This window comes from Panthera uncia, chromosome E3 (genome assembly GCF_023721935.1).
Source record: "Panthera uncia isolate 11264 chromosome E3, Puncia_PCG_1.0, whole genome shotgun sequence".
In the NCBI taxonomy this organism is placed as follows: Eukaryota; Metazoa; Chordata; class Mammalia; order Carnivora; family Felidae; genus Panthera; species Panthera uncia.
Genome location: NC_064815.1, coordinates 6,454,038 through 6,468,436, shown reverse-complemented (window position 1 = coordinate 6,468,436; position 14,399 = coordinate 6,454,038). Strand labels below are relative to the sequence as shown.

Genomic DNA, 14,399 nt, shown 5'->3' with positions numbered 1-14,399 from the left:
GGGGGGCGGCGACGAGGGGGGGCGGGGGCGGGGGCGGGGGGGGGGGGGGCGGGGGGGCGGGGGGAGGGGGAGGCGGGGCCGGGGCCGGGCATGAGGCGGCGCCACCGTCCCCTGCAGTCCCACGATGTCGGGTGCCAACCTCGTAAGCCTCGTTTCAATCTGAGTGAAGCCGCGGGCCTCGACCTCCCCTGAGAGGAGGAAGGGCCTGCCCGAGCGAACGGGCCCCTCCGTCCCCAGAGGGCGGCTGGCGCCCTCGCCCTTGCTCACGGGTACATCCTGCTTCGAAGTTTCTAGATTGCACGCGCCGGCCTACCAGTTCCTCGCCATCTCAACTCACTCAGACCACACTGAGCGTAACCGCTTCTGCCTCGAACCACTCAGAAGTGCTTCCAACTTGGGAAGTGCCACCTCACAGAGGGCTGCAGTGTGCGGGGCGACCGGATACGGGAAAAACAAACTTTCCTTGCATGTAGTAGGATCTAGAAACCAAAATAAAAATCTGAAAGGAGGTCGGCTCTGCGGCAGAACGCAAAGCAGGCAGTGATTCCCCAGTTCTTTCCAGACAGTGGGTCAGGCTGGCTCTTCCCACGTCACTGTGGGGATATCACCACTTCACGACCCAGAGAGATCGACCTGACCCTCGGGTTCACACACAGCGAGGCGTAGAGCATGACAATGGTATTTAACAAACACCTTCACGCTTTTTGGTAGATTGCAGGGTTTTTCTTCAGTTATTTACATTTTATCATATACTTAAAGGACTAGCTTGACCTAATTTTGGAAGTCCTGTGATAGTTGGCATTTTAGAAAACTCTTCAGAAACTACTCAACAAACGTGACAACTTCTATGTAAAAAAAACTACTAAAACCTCCAGTTTTTCAATCTTCGGCCTGATAATATAGCGAGAACTCGGGTGTGACATCCAGTTACAAGCCTATAAAATGACAGGGAAAAGCGACAGGAGAGGCGGCCAGAGCTGGGGGCTGGCGGCCAGCCTGGCGAGAGTCTAACTCCGAGCCGCTGCAGGAATGTCCCGGCTGACGACAGCCTTCTCCCCTGCCCTCTCTTTGCAACTCACCAGCTCAGGAGGACCGTTCACACTGGAGCCTCCTGGGTTCTTTGAGATGGGTCTGGTTACCTGAAATCAGTCAGCTTTTCTTTAAATACAGAAATACACATGGCTCAAGTACTCTAGAAATATTCGAGTTATTAAAACAAGTAGAACCGCTGGCTACCCAATCCCTTACCCCAGTGTAGGCTGTACATACCACATGTGAGAGTGTACATACAAGTGCCTAATATACACATGAAAATCAATCTAATCAACCCTGAGGGTTGCTAATAGAATTTTCAGTGTTCTCATTCATTATATGTGGACTTTGTACAGTGGTTTATGACCGTATTTTTTTTTCTTTTTTACATTGTCTGGTGATGGTGAAAGATCATCCATTTGAATTGAAATTTGGGAATCTAAAGTAAGATTCCCCAAACCACAAAATAAACTACGACACACAAAAAATTATGTTGGTTTCTGAATGGAACCGAAAATCTTCAGCTGGAAGCTGTCCCGGAACTGGCTGGCGCTCTCTCTCCACTGCCTGTGCTGCCTGACCAGGCTCAGGCCATTTCTAGGAAACACCACGTGCAGGGACCTCTCCCCTCCCTCAACTGGCATCCTCTTGTGAGTGGAGTCGTCTGCCTTCTATTTGGGGTCTTAAAGCGACCACAGAGGTTTAAATGTAGTTGACGGAGAACCCTCATGTAGTTAGCCTGCACACGTCACTCTCTGTCATGTCTTTATCTAAAGGTACTCTGCATTCTTTACTGAAGTCTGGAAAAATGAATGAGTCTTCTTTGACCAGTGATTTTTTTCAGAAGGCCCCGTGCTATGTTAAATTGTAGAAATTCACCGCCGGATGCAATGACATGTTTTCACACTTGGTTTCCAGGCTGTGACCATCTAGCCACCCTTTCTATGACAACATATTTTAATTGCAACACCGCCGCTATGGATCTGTCTCTAAAAACTGCCCTCTTCAGAACGATCTTCATCTTCTTAGACGTCAGGAACTCGGACGAGAAATCTGTGATGTTAGTCCCATGGCAACGGCAGGTCTTGTGGATCTAGAAAGTCAGTGGAGAACATGCTGGGAGCGGTGGCGCTGAGGGGAGTGAGTCCCGACGTGTTGGGCATGGTAATGTCCAGCCACTCCATGTTGTCTAAGTTTGAGTCAGAGAGGTCAAGTGACAGACAGGGGGTACTTGCAGCAAACTGGGCTTCAGCAGTCTCCATGGGTGAGTGTGAATGGTCCAGCACACTTGAGTGACTCAGCAAGTCATTCTGGAGGTCCTCGATCAGAGAGAAGGGCTCTCTGTCTTCACTGCTGCTTTGCAGGGGAACAATTTCGTTGGCCGAAGGTAAAGTTCCATCCAAGAAAGCTTCTAGCTGGTTCTCTAAGCTGGCAGATAAACTGCTCAGGGGTTCTAAGGAGACGGGTGGTGCCATTTGGACTTGGGGCGGGGGCCGGGACACCACCGTGTTGACCGGCATTGTGGTGATGCTGGCTGTCACTGGTCTCATTTTGGAAATGGGAGAAGGCTCTTCTTTTATAGGGAGGGAAATCTCTGTGTAAAATAATTGAAGTGATTAGTAAGTAAGGACGTGATACTGTTTAAACATTTTTATGAATTAGGACAGTTCTTTTGCTATTTTGTGAGGACTTCTACACAGTCCGTCTTAGGGGTAGGAAGAGAATGCTATTGGTCAGAGTCCTTGATCGCCTGTAGGATGATGGCTCTTTTTATAGCTGAATAAACATTTTCAGGTTATAACATTCTGATATGCTTTCTAGTCTTGTTACTTAAGAGCAGTAAGCATGACAAGCAGTGATATGGCACCAGGGAGGAGCTGATGGTTACATTTATTTGATAATTTGATCTTTGGGTCCTGGTTCCCAGGTACTTCAGGCTCCAGACAGGGTTCATGTCTTGTTGGATACCATGGATCTGCCGTCACAGCAGCAACCACCCTTAAAGTGAACCTTAATGTCACAACTGTGTTCCCAGTTTGTGCAGCCATGAAGTACATTCTTAATATCCTGAAAGCTCTAACTATATTCTTTTTCCTACTATCATTATAGTTGAACTTTATACGTTCTGTATAAAGTTCGAAAGAGATGCAATGCCCACCATCTTTTATTTCTGAATTATAGCTAACACACGGCTCCTTTGACCCTCTTCTTTAAGATGGGTCACCTTATTTTTCTGCCTTTTTTGTCTTGTTTTCTGAATGTATACAAAATCTTGAAGATCTGGCAAATGTCTTAATAAGCACTAAATATGTGTTATTCCTTGCTCGATCAAGTAGAAAATTAACACCATTTGCATTAGATTGCAGTGTTGCTATAGATACATTTACTTGAATAAAGTATCTTTTTTTACTTTCTTAGGGTATCTGATTGGTTTCGTTCCTATGCAGACACACCAGGAAGGGTGGATTTAGTAACAGCTGTGACAGCTCAAAGGCCGGGATGCTTAATAAGGGAAAGAACCTACAGGCTGACTCCTGCTTGGGGACTGTCAACCATGTGTGCTGACTGTGCTTCTGTTCCCGGCGTGCAACTCTAGGACGGTCTGTGGTTTCTCACTTCCTGTAGTCGTCCCTAGAATTGTTCTGAAAGCTGACAGCGCGATCTCAGTAACCAGGCTTAATCAACTATTTAAATCTCTGTTCTCATGATTACTGGCCGTGGTTTACAACAGGATAAAATAACATACTCACTGGATACTTTGCCATTAAAAAAAAAAAAAAAAATCATGCCTTGTGGGAAATAACTCATTTGATGACTTTGTTACATCTTAATTTCCAAATTTAGGCTGTAAAAATTATTCTTTCTAATCATATAAAAAAAAAATCTTTATTTTCACCAGATCTGGCAAAAAAAACCCCCAAACCATTAAAAATATCCTAAAATCAGGCCATGAAATGTCTATTTCTTTTACCTCCATGGTGTAGATATACCATGAGTTTAAATTACTTTGTGATGCCAGTATAGTTCTTAGGAAAAGAAAAAATCTATTTGCACAAGTAGAGCTATAGTCAAACATCAAGAATTTCCTGTGTCCTCAAAACCAAATACTTATGCTATTTAGGGATATAAGCTGCTATGAATGGGGAAATTTTGATCCCTGTTTAAAAAAGTGATTAAAGGGGCGCCTGGGTGGCGCAGTCGGTTAAGCGTCCGACTTCAGCCAGGTCACGATCTCGCGGTCCGTGAGTTCGAGCCCCGCGTCAGGCTCTGGGCTGATGGCTCGGAGCCTGGAGCCTGTTTCCGATTCTGTGTCTCCCTCTCTCTCTGCCCCTCCCCCGTTCATGCTCTGTCTCTCTCTGTCCCAAAAATAAATAAAAAACGTTGAAAAAAAAAATTAAAAAAAAAAAAAGTGATTAAAACTCCTTTCATCAAGGTAATTTAAGAATATTTTATTCCCAAACAGTATTTGTTGAATTTTTAAAATACTGTTTTTTAGATTTGTTTTGAAAGATAGGTTTGCGGAGGTTGAGATACCCTTGATTTCTTTTTTGTGTGGTTAATATCCCTTGTCTCTTTTAAAAAAAAATTTTTTTTAAGTTTATTTTGAGAGAGTCAGACACAGCATGAGTGGGGGAGGGGGAGAGAGAGAGAGAGATGCCAAGCAGGCTCGGAGCTGTCAGCGCAGAGCCTGATGCAGGGCTCAAACTCACAAACTGTGAGATCACAACCTGAGCGGAAGCCAAGAGTTGGACGCTTAACCAACTGGGCCACCTAGATGGCCCCCCTTATCTCCTTTTAAGATGATACACTATAAAGTCTAAGATTTTCAATTAATCTGTAGAAAGTGCTTCAAAATTGCCTTTGAATTCTAATAAAGTCACTACAGTCTAAGCTAGGTGACCTGTGGTTGTTACAGAATTCATGTGTGAAGTAAGTAGAGCACTTTTATCCCATCACAGTGACATACATAGGGAACATGTTTTAAAGTTTTTCAGTGTGGAATTTAAATTTGGCTCTCTTTTGCTATTTTTGAGACGGTCTGTTATTTTCAAAAGGCAGAGATCTATGGATAAAACTAACATTACGTTATTGTTTTAAGCTGAAACAATGGTTTTCCTCCATTTTATAAGTTGTTTTAGTGTCCTCATTTAACAGATTTAAAACAGTAAATATAGTTGGAATTAGAAAAATATGTTTCTCGCTACTCAAAGATATGCCATGAGCTCTAAAGGAAAATATTCAAAACCTTGTCATAAAAGGTGACTCTGGCGGGTTCTGATGTGACTTGTAACCTACCTCCACTCTTGATAAGGATATCAAAGAGGTCGTCCATCTGCTGACTGTGTGCACTGGAAATCTACAACAAAGAATATAAATTAGCTTTCTTTCATGTGGACCCAGAAGCATTAACAGTTGGGAGCATTAAGGGACCCCTTTCCCCCACTCAGGCTTTCTCTCTCAAAAATATAGATTAAAAAAAAAGATAAACAGCTTCTGCACAGCTAAGGAAACAATCAACAAAACTAAAAGGCAATAGAATGGGAAAAGATACTTGCAAATGACATACTGGACAAAGGGTTATTATCAAAAATCTATAAAGAACTTACCAAACTCAACACCCGAAAAACAATCCAGTGAAGAAATGGGCAGAAGACATGAATAGACACTTTTCCAAAGAAGACGTCCACATGGCCAACAGACACATGAAAGGATGCTCAACATCACTCATCATCAGGAAAGTACAAATCAAAACCACACTGAGATGTCATTCCACACCAGTGAGAGTGGCTAACAGTAACAACTCAGGAAACAACGGATGTTGGCGAGGATGCGGAAAAAGGGGAACCCTCTCGCACTACTGGTGGAAATGCAAACTGGTGTAGCCACTGTGGAAAACAGTGTGGAAGTTCCTCAACAAATTAAAAATAGCATTACTCTGTGACCCAGCAATAGCACCACTAGGAATTTATCCAAAGGATACAGGAGTGCTGACTCACAGGGGCACATGTACCCCAATGTTGAAAGGTGTACTATCAACAATAGCTCAATTATGGAAAAAATGCAAATGTCCATCAGCTGACGAATGGATCAAGAAGATGTGGTATATATTTACAATGGAATACCGCTGAGCGTTCAAAAAGAATGAACTCCTGCCATTTGCAACAACGTGGATAGAACTTGAGGGGGTACTATGCTAAGTGAAATAAGTTAGAGAAAGAAAAATATCCTATGTTTTCACTCCTAGGTGGAATCTGAGAAACTTAACAGAAGACCATAGGGGAAGGGAAGGAAAAATAAGAAAAACAGACAGGGTGGCAAACCATAAGAGACTCTTAAATACAGAGAAGAAACTGAGGGTTGATGGGGATGGGGAGTTGGGGAAGGTGGGGAAAATGGATGATAGGCATTGAGGAGGGCACTTGGGATAAGCACTGGGTGTTGTATGTAAGTGATGAATCATGGGAATCTACTCCTGAGGCCAACCTACACTGTAACATACACTGTTACCCTGTAAGTTAGCTAAAGTGATATTAAAAAAAAAAAAAAAAAAGTATGCCTCTTCACACCAAGAAACAGACTCTTACCTATAGAAAACAAAACTGATAGTTACCAGAAGAGAGGTGGGTGGATGATGGATTAAATAGGTGATGGGGATGAAGGAGGGCACTTGTGATGAGCACAGGGTAATGTAATGTATGAAGTGCTGAATCACTATACACCTGAAACTATATTTCACTGTATGTTAACTGGAACTTATATATTTTTTTTAATGTTGATTTGTTTCTGAGAGAGAGAGAGGGAGACAGAGAGTCTGAAGCAGGCTCTGCAGTGACGGGATGTGGGGCTCAAACTCATGAACCGTGAGATCATGACCTGAGCAGAAGTCAGTGACTTAACCAACTGAGCCACCACCCAGGTGCCCCGCTAACTGGAATTTAAACAAAAACTAAGAAATTTTAGTTACTATCTTATTTTTATCAACCAAAAAAAAAAAGTATGCCTCTCACTGATGTATACATTAGTTACGCATTGCTGTATCACACATTCTTCCAAGTTTACTGGCTTCAGATGCTATAGAGTTGTTATCTCACATTTTCTGTGGGTCAGGAATTTAGGGATAGTTGAGGTGGGCAGTTCTGGTGGGGGGCACCTCCATGGGCGTGCAGTCAACATGCTGGTCAGGCTACAGCCATCTTCCAGCTTGGCTGGAGAGTCCTATTGTAAAGATGGCTCACTATATGACTAGCAGGTTGGTGCTGGTTGTTGACGGGCGGGGGCTCAGTTTCCCATCGCACGGGCCTCTCCAGAATGCTGCAGGACTGTCCACATGACAGCTGGCTTTCCCCAGAGTCAGCATCCAAGAGAGAGCAGGCAAGGCAGGAGGAGGATGCCTTTTATGAACTAGTATCAGAAGTCAAACACCATGGCTTCTGCCACTTGTATTAGAAGTGAGTCACTTATGGAGAAATGTCAAAAAAAAAAAAAAAAAAAAAAAACCCACAGAAATCTCTTGAAACCACTGCAGGGCATTTGGTTAGGCTGGGTCTGTTTTTTAGTCACTCTGATAATTTCTGCATTTTAATTGTCTTGTTTACTCCATTTCTGTGTCTTGCATAATCAGTGATAGGATTAAGTGTGGGTTTACCATTTTGTTTTGATTTGCCCTGTTTTTCTTGGTGGTGGTGGTGTTCCTACTTTCTTGTGTTTTAAAAATACATATTCATTTATTTTTGGAATTCTAACTAAATTTTTCTATTTTGTAAAAGCTGTACTTTTTTTTTTTTTAAAGCTGTACTTCTTTATTTGTATGGGCATGCAATATACAGCCTTCATGTTTTGTAGGTTACTTAATGTTGTAGCATTGTACACAAGATATAAAGCCCCGGTCAACATCTAGATCCACTTCCACCATCCGTTATTGATATTTTTAAGTGTTAAATCTATATATTTTATAAACTCCTTTACAATGTTATTTTTTATAGTGCAGGTTTTCTGGTGATGAATTCTTAATTTTTATCTGAAAATATCTTTAGTTCACTTTTATTCTTAAAGAGTATTTCTACTTGATACAGAATTCTAGTTTGACAGTCCCTCTCTCCTTCCTGTTCCCCACTAAGAACTTTAAAGACATTTCTTGGGTATTTTCTTACTTCAGCAGTTTCTGATGAAAACTCGATCATAAAACAAATAGTTGTTACAGTTGTTACCCTGTGTGCATTGTACTGCCTTTTTTTTTTTGGCACTTTCAAGATTTGCTCTTTAACTCTGGCTTTCAGTAATTTGACTATGATATGATGAGGCCTTCTATTTACCCTGCTTGATGTTCAGTTAGCATCTGAAAGTTACAAACTTGTCTTTCATCATATTTGTGAAAAATTAGATTTCTTTTTTAAAAAAAATTTTTTTTATGTTTATTTATTTTTGAGAGGGAGAGAGAGTGTGAGCAGGGGAGGGGCAGAGACAGAGGAAGACACAGAATCTGAAGCAGGCTCCAGGCTCCGAGCTGTCAGCACAGAGCCTGACGCGGGGCTTGAACCCAAGAACCATGAGATCATGACCTGAGCCGAAGTTGGATGCTCGCTGGACTGAACCACCCAGGTGCCCCTATATATTTATTTTGAGAGAGAGACTGGGGGAGAGACAGAGAGAGAGAATTGCAAACAGGCTCCACACTGTTAGTACAGAGCCCAACTCAGGGCTCAAACTCAGGAACCTTGAGATCATGACCTGAACCAAAGACACTTAAGCGACTGAGCCACCCAGGTGCCCCTTGACTATTATTTCTTAGAATATTTGGCCTGCTTCATTCTCTTCTCTGAATCCTATCATACCCATCTCAGACTGTCTAATATTAAACAACAGGTCTCTGAGGTTCTGTTCGCCTTAAAAATAAAATCTTTTCTCTCTTACTCACATTTGGATAAATTCTATTCATCTGTCTTCAAGTTCACTGTCTTTTTACCTGTCATCTCCATTCTGTTAAGGCCATCTCTAACTTTTTTCACTTTATTATTTTTTCAGTGTTTATTTTGTGAAAGGGAGAGCATGTGCAGAAGCAGGGGGAGGGGCACAGGAAGAGGAGGAGAATCCCAAGCAGGCTCTGTGCTGTCAGCTCAATCCGACAAACTGAGATCATGACCTGAGCAAAAATCAAGAGTCGGACACTTAACTGACTGAGCCACTCAGGCACCTCTTTCATTCTAGATCATGTATTTTTTAGTTTTATTTATTTTTAAGATGTTTATTTTTGAGAGAGAGAGAGAGAGAGAGAGAGAAGGAGTGGGGAAGGGACAAAGAGATCCACCATGGGCTCTGTGCTCACAGCAGAGAGCCTGATGCAGGGCTCAAACTCATAATCTGCTAGATGGTGAGCTGAGCTGAAGTCAGAAGATTTAACTGACTGAGCTACCCAGGTGCCCCATATTTTTTAGTTTTATTATTTCCATTTCATTAAAAAAATCGTTTCTGTATTTTCTATTTTTTCATTCATTGCAAGTACATTTTCCTTTACATCACTGATAGTTATAATAGCTATTTTAACACCCTTATCTGCAAATTCTAATACTTGGATTAGCTGGAGTTGCTCTTAATTCACTGCCTTTTGCCCTTCAGAAAGGGTTGCATTTTCTTCCTCATTTCTATACTGCATGTGGTGAATGGCTATGAATATCACATAGTGGAGACTCTATTCTGTTACTTTTCTCAGATGAGTGGTTTCTTTTGTTTTAGCATGCAGTCAACTTGGCTGGACTTGGAACTTCTGCCCAAGAAACATTTGGAAGGTCAGTCACAGCTCACATCTTATCTTTAGCTCCGCTCCCATGACCACCCAATGTCTATGTGGCTTAGGAGTCAGCTCGAGATACAGACAGAATTTGGGGATCTTCCCCACTTGTTCCTTTCCTTTTAGGTTGCTCTCAACTCAGCCATCAGACTTCCCAGGGCATAAAGGCTATGGTTTTTCGACCGGTAACCTCACCACTTAGCTTGATCCCAGAGTAAAAGCAGCAAAAGGAGGGAATTCATGCCTTTTATCTCCCTTCCTCCGAGTCTGGACTCCTCACCAGAATATGTTGCATCGATTCACTCTTCAATGCCCTCATGTTAGTGCTCTTTGTATTAAGACCAGGCTTTACAGCTGTTATCTGTGGAAGACTTGCTTAGCCAATAGTGAAATTGGAAGTCTGAGTGAAGGTATTTTAAAAACCTCAGCATGCCTGGAGTTCGGTTCTTAACGGTGTATAAAGAACACCAGACAGTGATGTAGAGCTGAGCTCCCTTAGCCTGTAAACAATAACCAGAGACAAACATGGCAGGGATTCCGGTCAGCTGTCTTTGGTTAAAGGGAGGTGAGGTTCCTTCGCTGCTGTGGCATGCATCAAGTGAGCAGCACATATGAACCTACACATGAGAACCGGGTTTGGAAGGATGCGTCCTATTAATTTTCTCACCAATTGCAGTTAAGCTCTTTGCCTTTCATTTCATCTCTGCTCTCCTGTGGAGAGAACAGGTGTCACTCCTTACGGACTAATGGGGAGGACAATCTAGTGTAGCACCGTGTGTTCCCATTCTTTTTGTAAATGTTTAAAACTATTTCTGAAATTTGGTTTTCCCCTCACAGATAAGGGCCCCTGCTGACCATGGAACTGAAGAAAACCTTTTCAACGACAGGGACTGTGTTCCTTTGGCACGAAGCAGTCAGAAGCACATGGTAATTGCACTTCCCGGGAGGCAGGCCACCCTGGGAGCATGCCGAACTGTATGCTGCGGCCTGGGACCGAGCAATTTCTGCAGCTGTCCGCTGAGGCATCTGGGTAGGTCATGGTGACTGCTCACTGCCTGGTTGAGGGGACGGGCTTGTTCGGTGCTTGCTACACAAAGTGTGGATCCTCTGTGAGGCAGGGGTTCTTTCTCGAAACTTACCTTTTAGTTTAGAGGGGGAGGGAGACCAGGAGACCAGGAAAAAGTTTAGGGGAAGGTATGACAAGGTTGTTGTTGGGCACCCACTGCGGGCCGGACGCCTTTACCAACGGGAACTCTCTTCCCATGGCTTGCAATAGGGAGCAGTGAGGAAGGCTCGGCGGACAGGGGGACGCCTGGCGCACCGTGCCTAAGAGCACCTGGTTGGGCTGCGGATCAGCACCCAGTGAAGTGAGGAGGACATCGGTTTCCTCCAGAGTGCTCTTGCTCAAAACACTAGCAAAATGGTTTGCACAAGCTGGCCGACTGGAGCAGAGGGTTCTGGGGACGCGTGGAAGATGAAGCAGGGTAAGGTAGGGGCTGGGCAGTCCCAATGGCCAGCCAGGTGGAAGACCGTCAGCTGAATGCCCCCGACGAATGGCAGCTTTAGGAAAGAGGGCCCCATAGAGGACTTCTGGGAGGATGGTGGAGTCCAGGACCCTCGGCTCACCTGATCCCACGGACAAAGCCAGATGACAGCCACATGGGTACAAGAGTGACATAGCAGACTTCGCACGGGTAATGGTAGGAGAATACATGGAAAAGGGGGTGGGGGGCAGAGACGCAGTAGGGAATCAAGTTCCTGGTGAGACAGACCACAAAGGAGAGGGATACCACAAGCACAGAGCAGGGAGGGGAGCAGACCCCACCCACATCAGGCACCCCAAACATCGGGGACCTGAACTGGGAAACGTTGAAAACCAATGGGCCTTAACTCTGGGTCCTTTAACAATCAGTGGGCTTAGCTCTGGGAGAGCGGGATGGCAATGGGAAACCGAGTCCCCACCCTTTGACCCAGCATAACGAACAACCCCACTGAGATACAGCATAGAAGCAGCAGTTTGAAAAGCGCCTGGGGTATAAGGGAAGCAGATTAATTTTGTATTTACAAATCTCAGAACATGTGCTGGAGAGGCAGGGATCTTTGGCAGACTTCTGCAAGAGCCAAAGAGCTGGTGGGCACCATTCTTCCCCCGACTGCCAAGTTTAGACACCCGACACTTGTAGGAACCAGCGCAAATACTCTCCACCTGCCTTGGTAACCCCACATACTGATTGTCATTCTCTCGGGGACTCACACCATCCAACCTGCCCTAGGCAGACGGGAAGATAACCGCACACACGAAGGCTTGGGGCAGACAGGTGCTCTTATTAGTGGGCAGGGCCGGCAGTCAAAGGCTCTCAGGGACAAAGCAGGGAGAGTGCCCTGCAGGCTGGTATAACCATAGCCCTGTCAACTTGGGCTGAAGGCAGGGATCTGGTCTGATCCAACTACAAGCCCAAGGCAGCCCCAGACTGGCCCTTTAACAGCACAAAGACGAAATCCTGCCACAGTAGGCAAAGTGGGTCACTGCAGCCAACTGGACTAAAGGCAAATGTGGCTCAGCCACAACAGTGGGGTGCATGCAACACACGTAAGAGACTCCCTGAAGCAACTACTTCTGGTGAGCGAGGCACATGGCACTACAGGGTACGACAGGACCTCTTCTTCATGAGGACCCTACTTTCAAAAGCAGGAGACATAGCTGATTTTCCTAGTACAAAGAAACAAACAGGTTTAGACAAAATAAAGAGACAGTGGACTGTATCCCAAAATATAAAAAAGAACCAGAGATTGATTCCCTCTTGTGTATTTTTAATCACAGAGGAAGCAGAAGAATGGATCAGTCACCTGGAAGACAGAGTAATGGAAAGCAACCAAGCTGAACAACAACAAAATAAAAAATGAGAATAGGTTAAGGGAATCAGCAACACAACAAACCATAACAATATTCAAATTATTGTGATCCCAGAAGGAGAAGAGAAAGGGGGATACAAAATTTATTGGAAAAATTAATAGCCAAAAACTTCTCTAATCTGGAAAAGGAAACAGACAACCAGATCTAGGAGGCATAGTGCGCCCTAAAGAAGGTGACCCAAGAAGGTAAACACTGAGACACATTTCAAATGGCAAAAAGTAGTGGCAAAGAATTATAAAAGCAGCAAAGGAAAATGGTTACGTACAAAGGAAACCCCATATAACTATTGGCTCATTGTCCAGCATAAACCTTGCAGGCCAGAAGGGAGTGGGATGATATATTCAAAGGGTGGAAAGGAAAAAAACCTCCAAGAATACTCTACCCAGCAAAGGGTATCATTCAGAATAGGAGATGAAGAGTTTGCCAAACAAAATTTAGAGGACTTCCATCACCACCAAAACAGCCTTACAAGAAATGTTCAAGGGGATTCTTTGGAAAGAAAAGGCCAGGTTCAGGAATAAGAAAATTAGGAAAGGAAAAAATTTCACAGGTAAATGCAAACATAAGAAAAGTCATAGATTAGTCACTTATAAAAACCAAATTTGGAGGTTAAAGCACGAAAGCAGTGGAATCAATTATATCTACAAAAATCAGTCAAGGTAATTCACAAAATAAAAGGATGTAAAGTATGACAGCATATACATAAAACATGCAGAGGCAAAGAGTAAAAATTTAGTGCTTTTAGATTGGGTGCACACTTAACCATCAACTTAATATATGCCTATGCCATATGCATAGGATGTTACATATCAACCTAATGGTAACCACAAATCAAAAACCGGTAATAGATACGCAAAAAGTAAAGTGAAAGGAATCCAAGCATATCATTCAAGAAAGACACCAAACCACAAGGGAAGACAGCAAAAGGGGAAAAGAACAGAGAAGAACTAGAAAACGAACCATAAAACAAAAAACAAAATGGCAATAAGCAGATATACCCATCAATAATTACTTGAATGTAAATGGATTAAATGTTCCAATCAAAACACATAGGGTGACAGAATGGATAAGAAAGTAACATCCATCTATATGCTGCCTACCAGAGACTGACTGTAGACTAAAGACACATACATTTTGAAAGTACAGGGATAGAAAAATAATTATTATGCAAATGGAAGCAAAAAGCAAGCTGACACAGCAATACTTACATCAGATAAAACAGACTTTAAAACAAAAGACCCTACAGAATGAAATGGGAACAGTCCAATAAGAGGATATAACAATTACATATAGTTACGTACCCATCATGGAAGAATCTAAATACATAAAGCATCTATTAATAGACATAAAGGAAGAAACTGACAGTAGTACCTAAGGGTAGGGGACTTTAACACCCCACTTACATCAATGGATAGATCATCCAGACAAAAAACATGGAAACAGTGGCTTTGAATGACACATTGGACCAGATGGACCTAACATATATTCAGACCATTTCATTCAAAACCCAAAAGAATACACAGTCTTTTCAAGTACATATGGAACACTCTCCAGAACAGATCACATATTAGACAAAACAAGTCTCAATAAATTAAAAAAGACTGAAATCCTATCATGCATCTTTTCCAACCACAATGGTATAAAACTAAAAATTACAAGAAAAAAAAT

General features: G+C 43.2%; 1 protein-coding gene and 1 long non-coding RNA gene across 4 annotated transcripts in view; one reads left to right on the top strand and one right to left on the bottom strand.

The window, feature by feature from the left end:
- LOC125927902 (uncharacterized) overlaps positions 1-13,184 on the top strand; it is a 41,607-nt gene extending 28,423 nt beyond the window's left edge. Inside the window, exons 2-3 of the long non-coding RNA XR_007459496.1 lie at positions 10,655-10,847; positions 12,639-13,184. This is a non-coding gene — a long non-coding RNA (uncharacterized LOC125927902). The remainder of the gene's footprint in view (positions 1-10,654; positions 10,848-12,638) is intronic.
- MRTFB (myocardin related transcription factor B) overlaps positions 1,852-14,399 on the bottom strand; it is a 58,046-nt gene continuing 45,498 nt past the window's right edge. For all 3 annotated transcript variants that reach the window (XM_049638274.1, XM_049638275.1, XM_049638276.1), the window contains 2 exons: positions 5,329-5,389; positions 1,852-2,626 (listed from right to left, as the gene is read on the bottom strand). In XM_049638274.1, coding sequence (XP_049494231.1) covers positions 2,094-2,626; positions 5,329-5,389 — 594 coding nt within the window. In that variant the 3' untranslated portion in view covers positions 1,852-2,093. The remainder of the gene's footprint in view (positions 2,627-5,328; positions 5,390-14,399) is intronic.